We start from the raw sequence: 17,232 nt of genomic DNA, 5'->3' as shown, positions 1-17,232 counted from the left end.
GGGGAAAAATAATCAAAAGCAACCACATTTGGGATGGTGTGACTCAGATTAGAGGAGTTATAGTTGTGACTTTCAGTGGAAGAGGATATTGCTGGGTTCTATTCTGGATGTGCAACTATTGGGTAGGGGTGGGGGTGGAAGAGAAAAACAGCTTTGGTCTTGAAGCAGTTCAACTACCTGGCCATCACAGCTTTCAAGGGGGAGCAGCAGCAGTGATGGTTGAAGGTAGAAAAGGAAGCAGGAGGGCAATTAGGAGCTTTCAAAGTATTTTGCTGGTGTGATTAGTAGATTTTCTAGCAAAACTGGTTCAGGGGGTAATTGTATTCAACTGAGGAAGAAGGAGAAATTGAGAAAATTTATTTTAATGAAACAGTATATATATATATATACAACATTTAGAAATGGTGTTTTGACAGAGGTTCAAAGTTTGTGCCTGTCAATTTGCTTAACTCGTGCAGAATTTGTGTTTCCTTTTCATACATCTGAAAAAGAGCAAGGCCACAGTGAATGCACACGTTTCCTTTCAAATAATACATCTGATCTTACAAACTTGGATTTGAAATTTGGAATTTAAACATACTGAACAAGTCAATCAGAAAATCTTAGGATGCATTTACATAAGCTCACATTTGAAGCTTTTGAACACTAAAGAAAACTGAAAAATTAGAATTTGTCAAATCAGAATACTTACCTGTTGCCAGTCTGTTTCTGTATTGTGTTTATAACCAAGCAAGTGGCACATACCATGGGCAATTGTCACCTATTTAAGGGAAAAAAGCTTTTAAATGGTTCACATATTCCTGACAGGCAAAATAGAATATTAGAGAAATCCCACATCAGAATAGTTTAAAATCATAATAGAAACGGTCATCATTTATAAAGAATACTGTGAAAATGTCACTGTGATTTCTCCCTAGTCAGTGGAAAGGAGTTAGAATCGTAGAGTGAACAAATTTATTCAATGTATGCCATTCAGTTTAAACAGCATTTTGTATTGCTAGCAATTCTACTAAAGGGGTTGGCAAACCCTTTTTTCATAAAGAGTGAGATCCCACCCTTCCTCTGCCTCAATGGACACAGCTGGCAGACTAAGGAGCATGACAGACATTGGACATGCCATCTGCCCATGTCAGAACCCCTTTCTTTGGTTGGGGGGGAAAAACTTTTTACTAGTTGGGCCTTTTCTTGCATCTTTTCTTTTTGCTTAGCTGCTACAATGTATCCTCTCTGCTTCTTCTGTCTGCTTGTTCTTTGAACTGTTCTCCCCTTGATGCCAACCTGGGGTGAGAAAGGAATGTGCCTCCAGCTATCTGGTTTATCTCTTGCTGCGGAAGAAAAGGTGCGAAGACCCAACAACATTTTCACAGCCTTGGGAACAGTCTTATCAGCCTCATTCCCACAGCAGACAACACCTGGGGATTGGTCTGAACTGACTGGATGAACTATTGGGTTGGGGTTTGCTTTTTGCTCCTTTAACCTACTGAGCAGGAAACCCTCAGATCCTGCCTTCTATGCTTGCTGTCAACTTCTCCTAATAAAAGTTCCTTTTGGGATAATTCCGTTCCAAGAGTTCTGCTTTCTTGGGAAGAGGTTTTGCTGAGAACTCAGCTTGTCAACTCACCTTATTCCTATATTTTATTTTAGATGTTTTAATTCTGCCTTTATTATGTTTTTTTAAAAAAATAACTAGCTGGCCAACATATCTAATACTCCTCCCTTCACTTACTTTCCCCACTTTGAAGTAGGTTGGGGTGAGAGAATGAGTGGCCCAAGGTCACCCAGATTGTTTTCATGCCTCAGGTGGGACTAGAACACAATGTCTCCCAGTTTCTAGCCTAGATCCTCATAGCACATCATTTTAAAACAATGCTAGATTTCACCAAGATTAAATGGGTAGGGAAAACATGACTTTTGGAACTCTTACCAACTTCTTAATAATAGCTCCACTGAGTCATGTGACCAGCTGTGTGGGGATCTTAGAAATGAGCTGGCAACATTACTGGAGCTGGCAAGTTCAACTGAGAAGCACAAGAGTGGTAACCATAAGCTTTCACTAATGAGTTATTCATATTTTGAATTGGCATAATGATTTAAGTAGCTTGACTATGAAAGGAAAAAGGCTAGTGACTTGTTTAAGACAAAAATATTGCAATAAACATGCTAGAAAAAATGAGAAAGCTAAAAACAAACTCAACGCAAGCATGTTATGGGCTAACTTGAGTAGTACTGCGGTTCAAAAAACAAAGGGCTACCAGAATTGTGCTGCCAAAATCTGGACAACTACTAGATGGTAGCAAAAGGATATAGACAACTTGTTTCTGCCATCTAGTGATCATTTGGATTTGTGTACTACATGTATGTTATTCTAAATGTGAAAGATTTCTGTCAGTGGGACCGAGACATTAACATCATATTTTCTGACATCAAAAAGTTTATTGATAACTGGAGAAATAACCATGAAAATATTTTCATTTTTATACATCATTTGATTGAACATTTCAGAACTTTATTAAAATACGGTAAAAATGCTTTTATAAATGCACACTTACCGTAAGAATACTGGTATAATCACTGTGGTTCTGTCCACACTGTTGATAGATATATTCTACTCCTAGAAAAATGTCTCCCAAATTGTAGTCATCTTGCATACACGGCTGGGGTAACTCTCCACCTTTCAGATTCTATGATATCCCCAAAGAAAATTCAGTAACATACATGTTCTCAATTTGGTAAAACAGATGCCATGTAGAAAATGAAATAGGGGTGTTAAGAACAGACCATACAATATTAATTTCTAAAGAGTTTATGGTACTAAAAGACATGGCATGACTGTACTTGAATCAGGGAGATATGAGTTTAATTTGTTCTCCTTCGCCCATTTCTGACATATACTTGGTTGCTTCTTATTCAATAAATATACACTTATGCATTATGATTTATAATAATAATAATAATAATGATAATAATAATAATAATAATAATAATAATAATAATAATAATAATAATAATAATAATAATAATAATAATAATTTGATTTCTATACCGCCCTTCTCCCGAAGGACTCAGGGCGGTGAACAGGGCAATACACAATAAAAATCGAATACAAAAATTAAAAAGCCATTAAACATCATGCCCATAAAATCAATACATATTAAAATTAAAACTAGTTTTAAAAACCCAACCCCATCCCGTCAGACCAGGCCAGCTTTTTCAAAAAAGAATGTTTTGAGATCGCGCCGGAAGGAGCGAAGGTCGGGGGCCATCCGGAGCTCGACCGGTAAGCGGTTCCAAAGGTCTGGCGCGCCCACAGAGAACACCCTCCCCCTGGGGGTCACCAATCGGCATTCTTTGATCGGCGGCACCCTGAGGAGGCCCTCTCTGTGGGAGCGCACTGGACGGAAGTTGACGCCGGCCGCAGGTGTTGCCGTAGGTAATCCGGACCCATGCCATGAAGGGCTTTGTAAGTCATAACTAACACCTTGAACCTCACCCGGAGAGCAACCGGTAGCCAATGCAGCTCGCGGAGCAAAGGTGTAACATGGGAGTATCGGGAAACTCCCAAGACAACTCGCGCGGCTGCATTCTGCACAAGTTGGAGTCTCCGGGTATACCTCAAGGGCAGACCCATGTAGAGAGCATTACAGTAGTCTAGACGAGAGGTCACGAGCGCATGAGTGACTGTGCGCAAGGCATCCCGGTCTAGATAGGGCCGCAACTGGCGCACCAGGCGAACCTGGGCAAAGGCCCCCCTAGTCACAGCTCCAATATGCTCTTCCAAAGAGAGCTGTGAATCTAGAAGGACCCCCAAGTTGCGGGCCCTATCTACGGGGGGTAATAGCTCACCCCCCATGGCCAATGATGGAATAATCGGAATTTCCCAGGATGCCGGCACGAACAGCCACTCAGTCTTGTCAGGGTTGAGTCGAAGCCTTATAAGCCTTATAAGCTATGGCTTCCTTCTTGGAACAAATTTCCATATTGGACTAAGCCAAAAGCAAACTATATTATGACTTAGTATTAATTATATATCAGGATTATATATATAGGTATAACCATATAAGCCCAATGGTATAGTCTCAGAAGTATAATTCACTGTTTTCAATGGGATTTATTTCCATCTAAACATGCTTTGGACAAGAATTCTAGAAGTAAATTACAGAGAATGTGGAGATCAGTTGTACTGCTATCCCCCTACAGAAACTTATAATAAAACATTTATTCATTTATTATATATAGCCCATCTTGTCCAGTGCTGACTCTAGAAAGTAAAACAGGATAAAATATCAAAATGTTAAGATAAATATTAACATTAAAATTTACATTTACTTCTCATACGTATTAATTACAATAGTTATAAAATTGAGCTTGAAAAAAGTAATATTTTATGTATAGATTTATTCACACATTCTGAAATATCCAGTAATGAATACTGATGCATTTTTGTTTGTACCCTTACGTAATGAGCCGTGCTGTTTTTCAGGGACTTCATTTATGATGTGCCACAGTAATTGTCCTTTCCTCTGACATGAAGATTTCTGGATAGGACCTGAATCATCCTTAATTTGTCTGACTTCATTGTCCTCATATATAAATAAAGAAGATACTGTTCTATGTATTAATACCCGATTTCTGATAAAATTACTGCAAAGCTCTAAAGGAATAAATGAGCAAACACATACCTCATGAAAAGGAAAAGATAACACATCAGTAGGGATATTCTTCTGTCTGTAAGTTTTGTTGAGTTGCTGTATGTACATATTACCAACACAAATTACACCAAGATCAAACTTTTGCACACCCAAAATAGAACGGAGTTGTTCTATGTTCTTGCGAAGTGGGACTCTCCTGATTGGAACAGCTCTCTGCAAATTACGTATGATCAGGCTCATCTCATAAAAATTGGTGAAGAACTTTACACAGCCCTGCAAAGTAGACTATGATTAGACACCACTATCAATTACTAGCAGGTGGAACAACTTAAAATGAGAAGTAATGCAGTATTTTAGATAACAAAAGAATTGTAGCATATTTCTTATTTTCTTTGGAGTTGCCAGGTTTCCCAAGACAAAAAGGCACCCCCTAAAAAGCTTTTGCAAAGTAAAAGAATGGAAGATGAAACCTGAATGATCAAGAATAAAATGGCCCAACTGGCTCTGAGATGAAGTTGATATACTAACAGCAAAAGCACTCTTCAAGCTAAACAATAAAATTTGTGGGGTTACTGCTTCTTCACTAGAGTTCAGTGCCCAGAGCCCTTTTCAGATCCCTTTTCAATTGAAGACAGCATCTGTAATGACAGAATGTTAAGATAGAGACATAAAAAACTATTACAGTGCAGAGGTGATGCTTCTATCTTCCCCAGCTTTTGTGAGTCTATATAGGCAAGACAAGAATTAACACCGAACTGTTATGATTGCTGTGCCTGAGCCATGCTCTTCCACCAAAAAAGCAAAGACGAAAAAACAGGAGTGCCTACCCACCCCCTTTTTGAAATGTTACCTAATGTTGAGAAACATTTCCCTCTACCAACTGCTACGAACACGTTATTGTAAGTTGCGAGGGGACATTGTAATTTAGAAAGTGGTTGTGAATGCCCTAACCCAGGCTTTCACAATCTTGGTAGCTTTAAGATAGGTGGTCGCAGTATGTGTCTGGGGAATTCGGAGAGCTGAAGTCCACCCATCTTAAAAGTTGTCAAGGTTGTGAAACCCTGCTCTAATCCAGAACAAAACATTCAAACTAGAAGTGGGGCTTTCGTGAATATACCTTTGCCGCAAAACTCGTCCGTGCTAATCACTTCCCTAATCACTCTGTATAAAAAGCTACTTCCGGGTCCTTCCTCACGCACACATCGACAAGTGGACGTAGTCGCTATTTCAAATATGCCACGATTTCTCGCAAAAATATAAAAAACCTAAGAGAATTCGTAAAAAAAAGAGGGACGAAGCTCCATTAAAAGAAACCTTTAAATTTTAAAACTGTTTTGTTCTCAGGACTCTTCATTTTCAGTGAGAGGTGTACAACGGAATCCTAGCCAGAGGTAGGCAACCTCGGCTTTTTTAATGACTCATGGACTTCAACACCCAGAATTCCTGAGTCAGCTATGCTGGCTCAGGAATTCTGGGAGTTGAAGTCCATGAGTCATTAAAATAGCCGAGGTTACCTACCCCTGTCCTAGGCTCTCCGCAGAAACGCTGCAATTCTATCCTGCAAGAGCATGCGACTCTCTGCGTTGCGTCACTTCCGCACTGCGCGGGAGCAGCCGGGAAGCTGCGCGGTGGCCCTTTTGTGGGTGGAGCTGAACTCCTCCGCCTCTTCGGGTTAATGGTGGTTTGTTTATGCGACACAGAGAAGGAATTCGGGACTCACGCTTAATTGTATAGTGTTGAGGAAAGTGTCCTCTGTACATCTTCGGAGGTATCTTCTCTCTCTCTCTCTCTCTCTCTCCTTTTCCTCGTTGTTGGGCCCGGGCAACGCAGATAGTTAAATCTCAGGTCGGAGGTTTACGGACTGATGAAGGGAAGTAATGGTGTGCCACTTGCTTTGTACTTACGATGGATGTTGCTGGGACTACAAATGGCAGGCATAATGATCAAGAGAGGGGAGCACTTCCATGCTTGGGCTAGATTTCAACTTTGGTTAACGTGTGTAGAAATTCTCTATTCATTTATGAATAAAGGGTTATCCAGTGGAGTTGGCGTAAGATTCAGAACAGATTAAAAGAAGTTCAGCTTTGTGCAGTATCAAGCGTATCGAGTTTAAATTACAGTTTCAGGTGTTGGGTTCTCAACCATAAAAGCCTACGTGGCTCAGGGCTGGAGTAGCGATGGCACCATCTTTCTCCAATTGCCTCTGCCCATGCTACAAATGTGGCAGGTTGAGCAAGGTCCAGTCCCATCACTGAAGCCAGTAGTTCTCAAATTCGACTGGCTGGGGTATTTGGGGAGTTTAAGCTGCGAAGGTTGTTGTATGTAATTGTGTGTGAGAATGACCCTGGGAAGTATGAGGAAGAGCCATAGCCAGGAGAATTGTTGGATAAGACTCTTCTGGGTGTGATTCTACCTTGTGACTACCTCCCAAGGCTGATAGCTGTGAAACATTGGCATAAACAACGCCATTTTGTGAGCTCCTGGATGGCTTTCTTCTCTATCGTCATTCTTGTCCTTTGGGTTACCTTTCTCCCAGAGGTCTGTTCAGCCCTATCCCTGCTCTACTTTAGAAAGAAATAGAAAACGCGGCTTTTCAGAAAGCCCAAGATGGTAATTAGGGATGATTGATGAGGGATGGCAGAAATGAGCTTTTATGTACCTCCCCACAGTTTAGTGAGTTACATGATGGTGATATATAAGTCAAATAAATACAGTATTTATTTATTTTCTTATGTATTTTCTTATATACTGAAGATGTATTTTTTGTGAGAATAAAACCATATAAAACCTAATAAGCAGGCATATACATAGAGTGAAGGCTATTGCTAAGCACATTGATTTGTGCTTAGATTGTAAGCTGCCCTGAGTCTTCAGAGAAGGGCGGGATATAAATGGGATTAAAATAAAAATAAATAAAAATATATATATTAGTGTAAATTTGATTAGCATTTTTCTTTCTTTACAACTTGATTTTTAAACCATTATCTTAAATGATTTGGGCCTGTAAACAGAATAATAAGTTGTTATTCCACAAGTGATTTATGGTGAGATACTTGTATTTAAAATTGTAGTTTAGTTTCAAATTAGGTTTGACGGTGAGAGAAGTGCTCAGTGTTTTCTAATGAGTTGTGTAGTTTTAATGAGATACCATGTTGCATTTGTATCTTAGATGCAGATGAGATGCATTTGAGGTATACCTTGTTGTTGTTAGCTGCGAAGTCGTGTCCGACCCATCACGACCCCTTGGACAATGTTCCTCTAGGCCTTCCTGTCCTCTACCATTTTCTGGAGTCCGTTCAAGTCATGCCTACTGCTTCAGTGACTCCATCCAGCCACCTCATTCTCTGTCGTCCCCTTCTTCTCTTGCCCTCAATCTTTCCCAGCATTAGGCTCTTCTCCAGTGAGTCCTTCTTTCTTATTAGGTGGCCAAAGTATTTGAGTTTCAACTTCAGGATCTGGCCTTCTAAAGAGCAGTTGGGGTTGATCTTCTCTAGGACTGACCGGTTTGAAAGCCTTGCAGTCCAAGGGACTCGCAGGAGTCTTCTCCAGTACCATAGTTCAAAGGCCTCAATTCTTTGGCACTCAGCCTTTCTTATGGTCCAACTTTCACAGCCATACATTGCAACTGGGAAAACCATGGCCTTGACTATACGCACTTTTGTTGGCAGGGTGATATCTCTGCTTTTTAGTGTGCTGTCTAGATTTGCCATGGCTTTCCTCCCCAGGAGCAAGCATCTTTTAATTTCTTGGCTACAGTCCCCATCTGCAGTGATCTTGGAGCCCAGGAAAATAAAATCGATCACTACCTCCATTTCTTCCCCATCTATTTGCCAAGAATTGAGAGGGCCGGTTGCCATGATCTTGGTTTTCTTAATGTTAAGTTTCAAGGCAACTTTTGCACTCTCCTTCTTCACCTGCAACAAGAGGCTCTTTAGTTCCTCTTCACTTTCTGCTATTAGAGTGGTATCATCTGCGTATCTTAGGTTGTTGATATTTCTCCCGGCAATCTTAATTCCAACTTTTGATTCGTCTAGCCCTGCCTTTCTCATTATGTGCTCTGCATATAAGTTAAATAGGCAGGGTGACAGTATACAGCCTTGCCGAACTCCTTTCGCAATTTTGAACCAATCAGTGGTTCCATGTCCAGTTCCCACTATTGCTTCTTGACTCGCATATAGGTTTCTCAAGAGACAAATAAGATGGTTTGGTACTCCCATCTCATTAAGAACTTGCCACAGTTTGTTGTGGTCCACACAATCAAAGGCTTTAGCATAGTCAATGAAGCAGAAGAAGATGTTTTTCTGGAACTCCCTAGCTTTCTCCATGATCCAGCGTATGTTGGCAATTTGATCTCTAGTTCCTCTATCTCTTCGAAATCCTGCCTGTACTTCTCGTTCTTGATCCACATACTGCTGGAGTCTAGCTGGTAGGATTTTAAGCATAGCTTTACTAGCATGTGAAATGAGTGCAATGATGCGATAGTTTGAACATTCTTTGGTACTGCCTTTCTTTGGAATTGGAATGAAAACTGATCTTTTCCAATCCTGTGGCCACTGTTGAGTTTTCTAAATTTGCTGGCAAATTGAGTGTAGCACTTTTACTGCATCGTCTTTTACAATTTTGAATAGCTCAGCTGGAATACTGTCACCTCCACTAGCTTTGTTGTTATTCAGCTTTCCTAAGGCCCACTTCACTTCACATTCTAGGATGTCTGGCTCAAGGTCAGTGACCACCTCATTGTGGTTATCAGGGACGTTAAGCTCTTGTATATTTCTGTGTAATTTTGCCACCTCTTCTTAATCTTTTCTGCCTCTGTTAGGTCCCTGCCATTTTGGTCCTTTATCATGCCCATTTTTGCATGAAACGTTCCCTTCATCTCTCCAATTTTCTTGAAGAGACCTCTGGTCCTCCCTACCTCTTGTACAATGTTGCGAACCTCCGTCCATAGTTCTTCAGGCACTCTGTCTATCAGATCTAATTCCTTGAATCTATTTGTCACCTCTACTGTATATTTGTCAGGGATATGATTTAATTCATACCTGAGTGGCCTAGTGCTTTTCCCCCCCTACTTTCTTCAGTTTAAGCCTAAATTTTGCAATGAGAAGCTCATGGTCTGAGCCACAGTCAGCTCCTGGTCTTGTTTTTACTGACTGTATGGAGCTTCTCCATCTTTGACTGCAGAGCACATAGTCAATCTGATTTCTGTGTTGACCGTCTGGTGATGTCCATGTGTAGACCCGTCTCTTGGGTTGTTGGAAAAGAGTGTTTGCTATGACCATCGTATTCTCTTGACAAAATTCTGTCAGCCTGTGCCCTGCTTCATTTTGTACTCCAAGGCCAAACCTGCCTGTTATTCTGGTTATTTTTTGGCTTCCTACTTTAGCATTCCAATCCCCCATGATGATAAGGACATCATTTTTTGGTGTTAGTTCTATAAGGTGTAGGCTTCATAGAACCGGTCAATTTCATCCTCTTCAGCACTGGTGGTTGGGGCATAGACTTGGACTACAGTGATATTGAATGGTTTGCCTTGGATTCACACTGAGATAATTCTGTCATTTTGGGGGGTTGTATCCCAGTATTGCTTTTCCTACTCTTTTATTGACTATGAAGGCTACTCCATTTCTTCTGAGGGATTCTTGCCCGCAGTAGTATACCTGATGGTCATCTGAATTAAGTTCACCCATTCCTGTCCATTTTAGTTCACTGATTCCTAAGATGTCAATGTTCAGTCTTGTCATCTTGTTTGACCACGTCCAGCTTGCCTTGATTCATGAATCTTACATTCCAGGTTCCTATGGAGAAAAAATCTTTACAGAATCAGACTTTCCTTTCACCACCAGATACATCCACAGCTGAGCATCCTTTCGGCTTTGGCCCAGTTGCTTTATTCTTTCTGGCGCTACTAGTACTAGCCCTCTGCTCTTCCCCAGTAGCATATTGGACGCCTTCCGACCTGAGGGGCTCATCTTCCAGCATCATATCTTTTTGCCTTTTGGTACTGTCCATGGGATTTTCATGGCAAAGATACTGGAGTGGGTTGCCACTTCCTTCTCCAGTGGATCACATTTTATCAGAACTCTCTGCTATGACCTGTCTGTCTTGGGTGGCCCTGCACGGCATAGCTCATAGCTTCATTGAATTACACAAGCCCCTTCGCTACGACAAGGCAGTAATCCATGAAGGGGAGGTATACCTTAGATAGCACTATTCAGTTCTTAAATTGGAATATGTCTTGTTGGAAAATAACATTGCAAATCAGCCCAAGAGTTGCTTTGGATTAAAGTAGGATAGAAATGGAACAAATAAAATACAGTACTGTCTTTCTTTTTTTAAAAAAAAATCAGCTTAAAAGGATTGTTTTGTTCATTAATTTTTATGACTTACATTGTATATTCCAGGACTAAAAGATGAAAGCCAAAGGAGTCTAGACAAAAGCTGTTTATATATTAACACCAAAAATGAATCCAAATACTCCTTTCGGTGGACATCCATCAGGAGTGTTTCAAGCATCATCTGGTGTGTCAACTGGAATGTTTTCAAGTCAGCCACCATTACAGTTTAATCAGCTTTCTCTCTTTGGATTGAACAGTGGAGGAGTAAAGAATCCAGGATTTACTCACTTGTCTGACTTTACTGTTTCTTCAGGATTGCATAATTCTTCAGGGCAAGGCGTGGGATTTGGGCAACTTCCCGGGTTTACACAGTCATGTTCTCTTGGACAAACAACAACATTTGTGACTTCTGCACCAATGACTTCTTCTGTTCCCAGCAAACCTGGGTTTAGTTTCAGACCACCTGCAAATCTTGGCAATTCTCAGAATACTTCTGCTTTTGGAACTGTGCTTGGAGAAACTTCAAGTGGTGGTTTTGTGAGATCAGATTTTGGTTTCAAAAGTCCTGAAAATGCAGTGTTCAAACCTATCTTTGGGACTAATTCAGAACAAGAGAAAATACCAACTTCGGCTGTTTCTTCTTTTTCTTTTACAGGTGGTGCAGGAAAATTAACCCCTTTTGTCATTTCTCAAGAAAGCAGCAGTTCAACTAATACTGGTTTCAATTTTTCCAAACCAGTCAGTAGTAGCAGTACTTCAGCAGTTTCTTTCAGTACTTCTTTACCGAGTAAGACTCTAGCAGATGATAAAAAAAGACCTATGGCTCTCTTTACAAGTCCTGGTAGTTTTTCTTCCTTTTCAAACTCATCTTTGCCTTTGAGAGATACTTTCCAAGTTAACAAAGCTAACAAGATGGAACATGAAGATTTGTTAATCCCAAGTGACCCACTTCCCACTCTTGGGAAGGGAATGAAAAGGAAAGAAGAACAAGAGCTTTCCCTAAGGCATCATGATTATGACACTGATGAACTAGAACCTCCATCAAGGAGTGATCATGCTTCTAATAAGCGTCCTGTTAGATTGAATCGTCCGCCTACACAAGGTCTGTTTGGTAGAGTATTACAAGATGTTCTGAAAAGCAACAAAAAGGAATCTAAAATTGAGCGTGTTCCCATTGAATCTGGAGAAATGGTATCAACAAGTGTGGCAGGGGGAAGTCAGTCTGGTTTTATAATGGCTAAACCATTATCAACACTAAGAAAAGAAGAAAAGGGAAAGTTGAAACATGGTAAGTAGCAGAGTTTAAAAAGAATCAAATGAAAGTGGAAATGGTTGCAATTAATTACATTGTAAGTAGAGGTCTGCTTATAAGTAGAGCATTTTGCATTTTAATTGATAGATAGATGTGACTTTGAAATATAAGTGCTTATTTTTAATCACTATTCGATTACTTCCAGATTCTGCTGCCTCAAACCCTTTGCGTCGAAATCGGAGCACTGGGAGCATAGAAAGCCTCAGATGCTCACCAAGTGAACTGACAGCCATCCAGTGTAAAAATATTCCTGATCATCTAAATGACAGAAATGTTCTTCACAAACATTTTGAGAAGTTTATTAAAATCCAGCAAATCCGTACCAACCGTAACAAAAAGCTTGCCATTGTACGCTGTTTTGATCATGTGAGTTTTAAAATATCAGAAGATTAATGTCTATAGAGGATATATATTAGACTTAAAGGGAAATTTACTCTGTATGCTTCTAAAGTTGGTTGGCTGTTGTCATATTTTGCAATTTAATCTTGGCCACACTAAGTTGCAATTAAACACAAATTTCATTAAAATTATTGGGATATCAGTGGCTATTCTGAGTTGCAGTTTATAATATGTATTATAGAAATGGTGACTATAAAATAATTATTTTACTTAGCCTTCAAAAACATATTTTTGTTTTCCAAATAATAGTTAACTTCATGACATAAAACTTTCTAATTGATGATATCAGGTCTGCATGTTGACATTTTCTTAATAGTAGAAATTGCATCCTTTTAAATGAAAAATCCCTGGAAAAAATAAATTATTGTGGAAAATTGAGACAGAAAAACTATTGGCATATCAAACAGACATTTGCCCTCTTGAGGGACCAATTTCCTCATTCAGTGAATGAGTGAGAGTGGATTTCATACAAGATGTAGGCTGTACGTGTGCTAATTAGATACTATAATAATTACTACAGATACAACTTTTTTCATTGTACTCCAGATATCCATGTACTTAATAAATATGGGATAGATGGACAGTATAATTATCAATACTATATGAATTCTGGGGGAGAATGAAGAAAAACCTCTATAGAGAAGATGATTTTTCCCAATAGCTTCTGATGGCAGAAGATATATGAAATCTTCTAGTAAAGAGTATTCCCTCTCAGTTCTTACACTTTGACAAACAAATCTCATTGGACCTGTTCTAAAATATTTTAATTATTTGGCATTATTGCACTTCTTTGTGTCTCTCTGTGTGTGTGTGTGTGTGTGTGTGTGTGTGTGTATGGGGGGGGGGGAATTGTAGGAGCATCTTATGGTAAAGCAAAATGTTCCAGGATCTTATCAAGCCTGGTTATCTTTCACATTTCACTGAATGAGAAACTTGATGCACAATTTATTCTTTTTTGCTCTGCCATTTTCCTCAGATCAGATTTTACTAAAAATTCAAGAAAATCATCTTTGCATTGTTTTAGATTCCTATAAGAGATTGCCAGGACTAGAAAATGTTCCATTTTAAGAAAGGGACTCCTGTATCGAGTTCATTCCACATTATTTATTCAGCCTCCAAATTATGGGAAAGAAAGTTCATATAATTTCAGATGAGAGTTCCTTAATTTACATTTGTATGCATTTTTGATATTTATATGAAACAGTAAAATGTTTTTGGCTAATTGAAAATAAAGCTTGTAAAAGCACCTCAGTTGTAGGAGCTTTTATATTAATTCATAGCATAATAATAAACAATTATTATAGTTAGTTATAAATAGATAATATATAATTTTTTCTTCAAATTTCTATCCTGCCCCAATCTATAATTTACTTTTTTTTCCCTACTGGAAAAAGCAATACTTGTACAAATCTCTGTCCTAAATTATTCTTCATGTTTATATATCTCTCAGTATTGCAGCAGTAAGCTCATCCTTCCTTCTCACAAAAGAGCTCAATGGCATTTATGTCCTTTCAATTATCACTTTGGGATCAAAGAGCAAATAATTTTTCAACCTGGACTGCATACTCCAAATATCCCCACTTCACTTTAAAGGTGGGGATCCTGGTTTTAGAGTGCTTTATATTTTTGCACCCATATCTGGTTTCCCTGATAGATACCTGATATTAAAATATATAAACTGAATTAACTGATTATGTGCTTTCAAATCAGTGTGAACTCTTAATGATCACATGGATAGATTTTCTCCACAGCAATCTGTATTTAATCTGGTCTCTCAGGTTTTCCAACGATGCACTCATCACCAGTATAACTGAGTCCATTGAACTTGCTGCTGCTTGTCCTCTTCTTGTTCTTTCTGTCTTTCCCAGAATTAGAGCTTTCTCCAGAAATCTAGGTCTTCACACATGTATCCAAAGGAGGTAATTTGAGCTGGTCATTTGATGTTTGATGATCCGTTTATTTGTTTTTGTAGCTGTCCATGGTATTCTCAGACGTTTACTCCAATAGTAAAGTTCAAAAGCATCAATAAGTATAAACATATAGATTTCAAGCCAGAACTGTTCCTGTTAGGCATAAAAGAAGTAAACTATGAGAAAGATTGTATATACTTAATTTTACATGTATTAAGTACAGCAAGAATTGTATTTGCCCGTCTCTTGGGTTGTTGGAAAAGAGTGTTTGCTATGACCATCGTATTCTCTTGACAAAATTCTGTCAGCCTGTGCCCTGCTTCATTTTGTACTCCAAGGCCAAACCTGCCTGTTATTCTGGTTATTTTTTGGCTTCCTACTTTAGCATTCCAATCCCCCATGATGATAAGGACATCATTTTTTGGTGTTAGTTCTATAAGGTGTAGGCTTCATAGAACCGGTCAATTTCATCCTCTTCAGCAGTGGTGGTTGGGGCATAGACGTGGACTACAGTGATATTGAATGGTTTGCCTTGGATTCACACTGAGATAATTCTGTCATTTTGGGGGGTTGTATCCCAGTATTGCTTTTCCTACTCTTTTATTGACTATGAAGGCTACTCCATTTCTTCTGAGGGATTCTTGCCCGCAGTAGTATACCTGATGGTCATCTGAATTAAGTTCACCCATTCCTGAATTGTATTTGCCCAATATTGGAAAAATGAAAACCTACCAACAGAAGAAGAACTCATTAAGAAAATTTTAGATTGTGCAGAAACGAACAGATTGATATTAAAGATAAGAGAGAAATAAGACTCAATGTACTTTAGAACATGGGACAATTTTTATCAGTGCTTAGAAAAGTGAGTTAGAGAGAAAGGAAAGTATATGTACTATGTAACATTGAATATATACTAGTAAGAAGAAGACTATTGAGCGATTAACATTAATTATGATCATATAGAAATTAATTCTTACTTTTTTTAAAAAACATGAACCCAGACAATATGCTGTTTGCTAAATATTAAGAATGTTATTTTAAAAAACCCTAACCCTATACAAATTAATTATATAGGCATCTGAATATCTTTTCCATGGCCTTTATAGATGCTCTACCAAGTGCTAGTTTGTGGCATATTTCTTGACTGCTTGTTCATTTACTGTTGTTTTTAGTTAATCCTTAAAAACAGAAGCTATCCACCGCTTCAGTTGTCTGTTCTAAGTCTGGTTGTTGTTTCTGTTATCTTTAGTTTGGGGGTCATTTAATTTTAGTCTTGTTTTTTTCATTGTGCTCCTTGACTTTTATTGTTAGAGGTTGCTGATCCTTTACATTTTTAGCTATGAGACTAATATCATTATCATAGTGCAGATTATTGATGTTTTATCTTCAGATTTTAAAACCATGTCCATCTTCTTCCATTAAATAAATATATTCTGTGTTGCAGTTTTTCACTACTTTACTTCTTGATTTCCTTATCCTAATAATTTGCTTTATTTTGTGCCTGAAATGTATATGCAACTTATCTCAAGTTGTGACTCTGTTTCATTAGAGAATATGGACATTTCATGTAAATCCTGCCTCTAGTGTTATATTGGAATATTTCCTCTCACAAAAAAATCCTGTTTCCTATTAAGGATGAGTAATTTTTAAAAGTCTTCCTTATATAATAAACAGATGCTGTCATTAAATCATGTTATATAACATTTTGTATGCTACTTTGTTCCTAACTAACCTTTTCTCCTTCTAGGCATCTGCTGTTTTGGCTAGAAAGAAAGTAAAAGACTTACACAAAGATATAGTGACAAATTGGCATAAAAAGAAACCAAGTAAGCTACTTTGCTTTAAAGATCCAATATTAAAATATTGTAAATATTTTGTGTTTCATAGAGACTATATACTGTATATTGTGGGATTCTTTGTAAAGGTCCACTGGCAATGTCTGAACCTTTTATTACATTTTGTGACTTAGTGAGACATGTATGAGCAGTGTAACCTCCTTAGCTTTCCCACATCATTTCTTCCTGTATGAAAAGATTTTAGTTCAGCCTTTGATTAATTATCACTTGTTATGTCATTTGAAACTAGCAAGCAATGGTTAATTTTAATCAATGGAGGTTTATTAAAATGATTTATTTAAATTGGCTGTACTAAAAGTTGCAGACTCTCAGAACTGAAGGTTACTGTTTCTGAACTCTACTTTGTCCTCTTTTAGGCCAGGAGAAGGAAAGTTTAAGGCTAGGGATGGGGGGAATCTAGTATTACTCATTCTGAACATGAGAAATGTCTGAGAGGTATTTTATTTTTGTGCTATGCAATAAAATTGCACCCCAGAAAAACACTCGGGTTAAAAGAAGTGAGAAAGTAGAAGGGGTTGAGGGGAAAGTTGGAGGGATTATAGCAAAATGAGCATGTTTTAATCCTGTCACATACAAATTAAAACAAGAGAACCACCCCCCACCCCCAACACCACCACCACCACCACCAACAACAACAACGGTATAGATTTTCTGGCCTCAGTCCTCAAGAGTGCAGAACTAGAGCATGGTAGAAGTCACAACCTAACTGCAATGTTGACATTTCCTTTATTCTCAAAACTCTCTTATTTTTTACATAGGCAGGATGAACAA

At 38.5% G+C, this 17,232-nt stretch overlaps 2 protein-coding genes across 7 annotated transcripts in view; one reads left to right on the top strand and one right to left on the bottom strand.

Annotated features, from left to right (window-relative positions):
* Positions 1–288: 288 nt before the first annotated feature.
* YBEY (ybeY metalloendoribonuclease) lies at positions 289–6,132 on the bottom strand. 5 transcript variants are annotated; one of them, XM_081315222.1, is made up of 6 exons: positions 5,767–6,132; positions 5,120–5,287; positions 4,680–4,922; positions 2,550–2,681; positions 692–760; positions 289–482 (listed from the first exon to the last, which is right to left on the bottom strand). In XM_081315222.1, exons 3-6 carry the CDS (start codon positions 4,887–4,889, stop codon positions 396–398), a joined length of 498 nt encoding a protein of 165 aa, XP_081171348.1. In that variant the 5' UTR covers positions 4,890–4,922; positions 5,120–5,287; positions 5,767–6,132; the 3' UTR covers positions 289–395. The 5 variants fall into 5 exon arrangements, with proteins under 5 accessions (XP_081171348.1, XP_081171350.1, XP_081171351.1 ...); XM_081315224.1 differs by having other exon boundaries at positions 5,178–5,287; positions 5,767–6,131; XM_081315225.1 differs by lacking the exons at positions 5,120–5,287; positions 5,767–6,132 and adding an exon at positions 4,457–4,603 and having other exon boundaries at positions 4,680–4,819.
* A 148-nt stretch (positions 6,133–6,280) lies between these two features.
* MCM3AP (minichromosome maintenance complex component 3 associated protein) overlaps positions 6,281–17,232 on the top strand; it is an 80,696-nt gene continuing 69,744 nt past the window's right edge. For both annotated transcript variants that reach the window (XR_014026697.1, XM_081329670.1), the window contains exons 1-4: positions 6,281–6,417; positions 11,051–12,272; positions 12,442–12,662; positions 16,353–16,431. Coding sequence is in view for 1 of the 2 variants with exons in the window: in XM_081329670.1 (XP_081185796.1) it covers positions 11,111–12,272; positions 12,442–12,662; positions 16,353–16,431 (1,462 nt within the window). In the remaining variant the exon portion in view is untranslated. The remainder of the gene's footprint in view (positions 6,418–11,050; positions 12,273–12,441; positions 12,663–16,352; positions 16,432–17,232) is intronic.

The sequence above is a fragment of the Vipera berus genome (genome assembly GCF_964194415.1).
Source record: "Vipera berus genome assembly, chromosome: 1".
Lineage (NCBI taxonomy): Eukaryota > Metazoa > Chordata > Lepidosauria > Squamata > Viperidae > Vipera > Vipera berus.
Note: the sequence above shows the minus strand (reverse complement) of the source record. Positions and strands in the feature narration are given on the sequence as shown.

Coding starts and splice junctions, on each gene's coding strand:
- YBEY (XM_081315222.1), bottom strand. CDS start 4,889: ATGAGCCTGATCATACGTAATTTGCAGAGAGCTGTTCCAATCAGGAGA. Junction 2,682..4,679: donor TATCTTTTCCTTTTCATGAG/GTATGTGTTTGC, acceptor GGGATATCATAG/AATCTGAAAGGTGGAGAGTT. Junction 483..691: donor CAGAAACAGACTGGCAACAG/GTAAGTATTCTG, acceptor GCTCTTTTTCAG/ATGTATGAAAAGGAAACACA.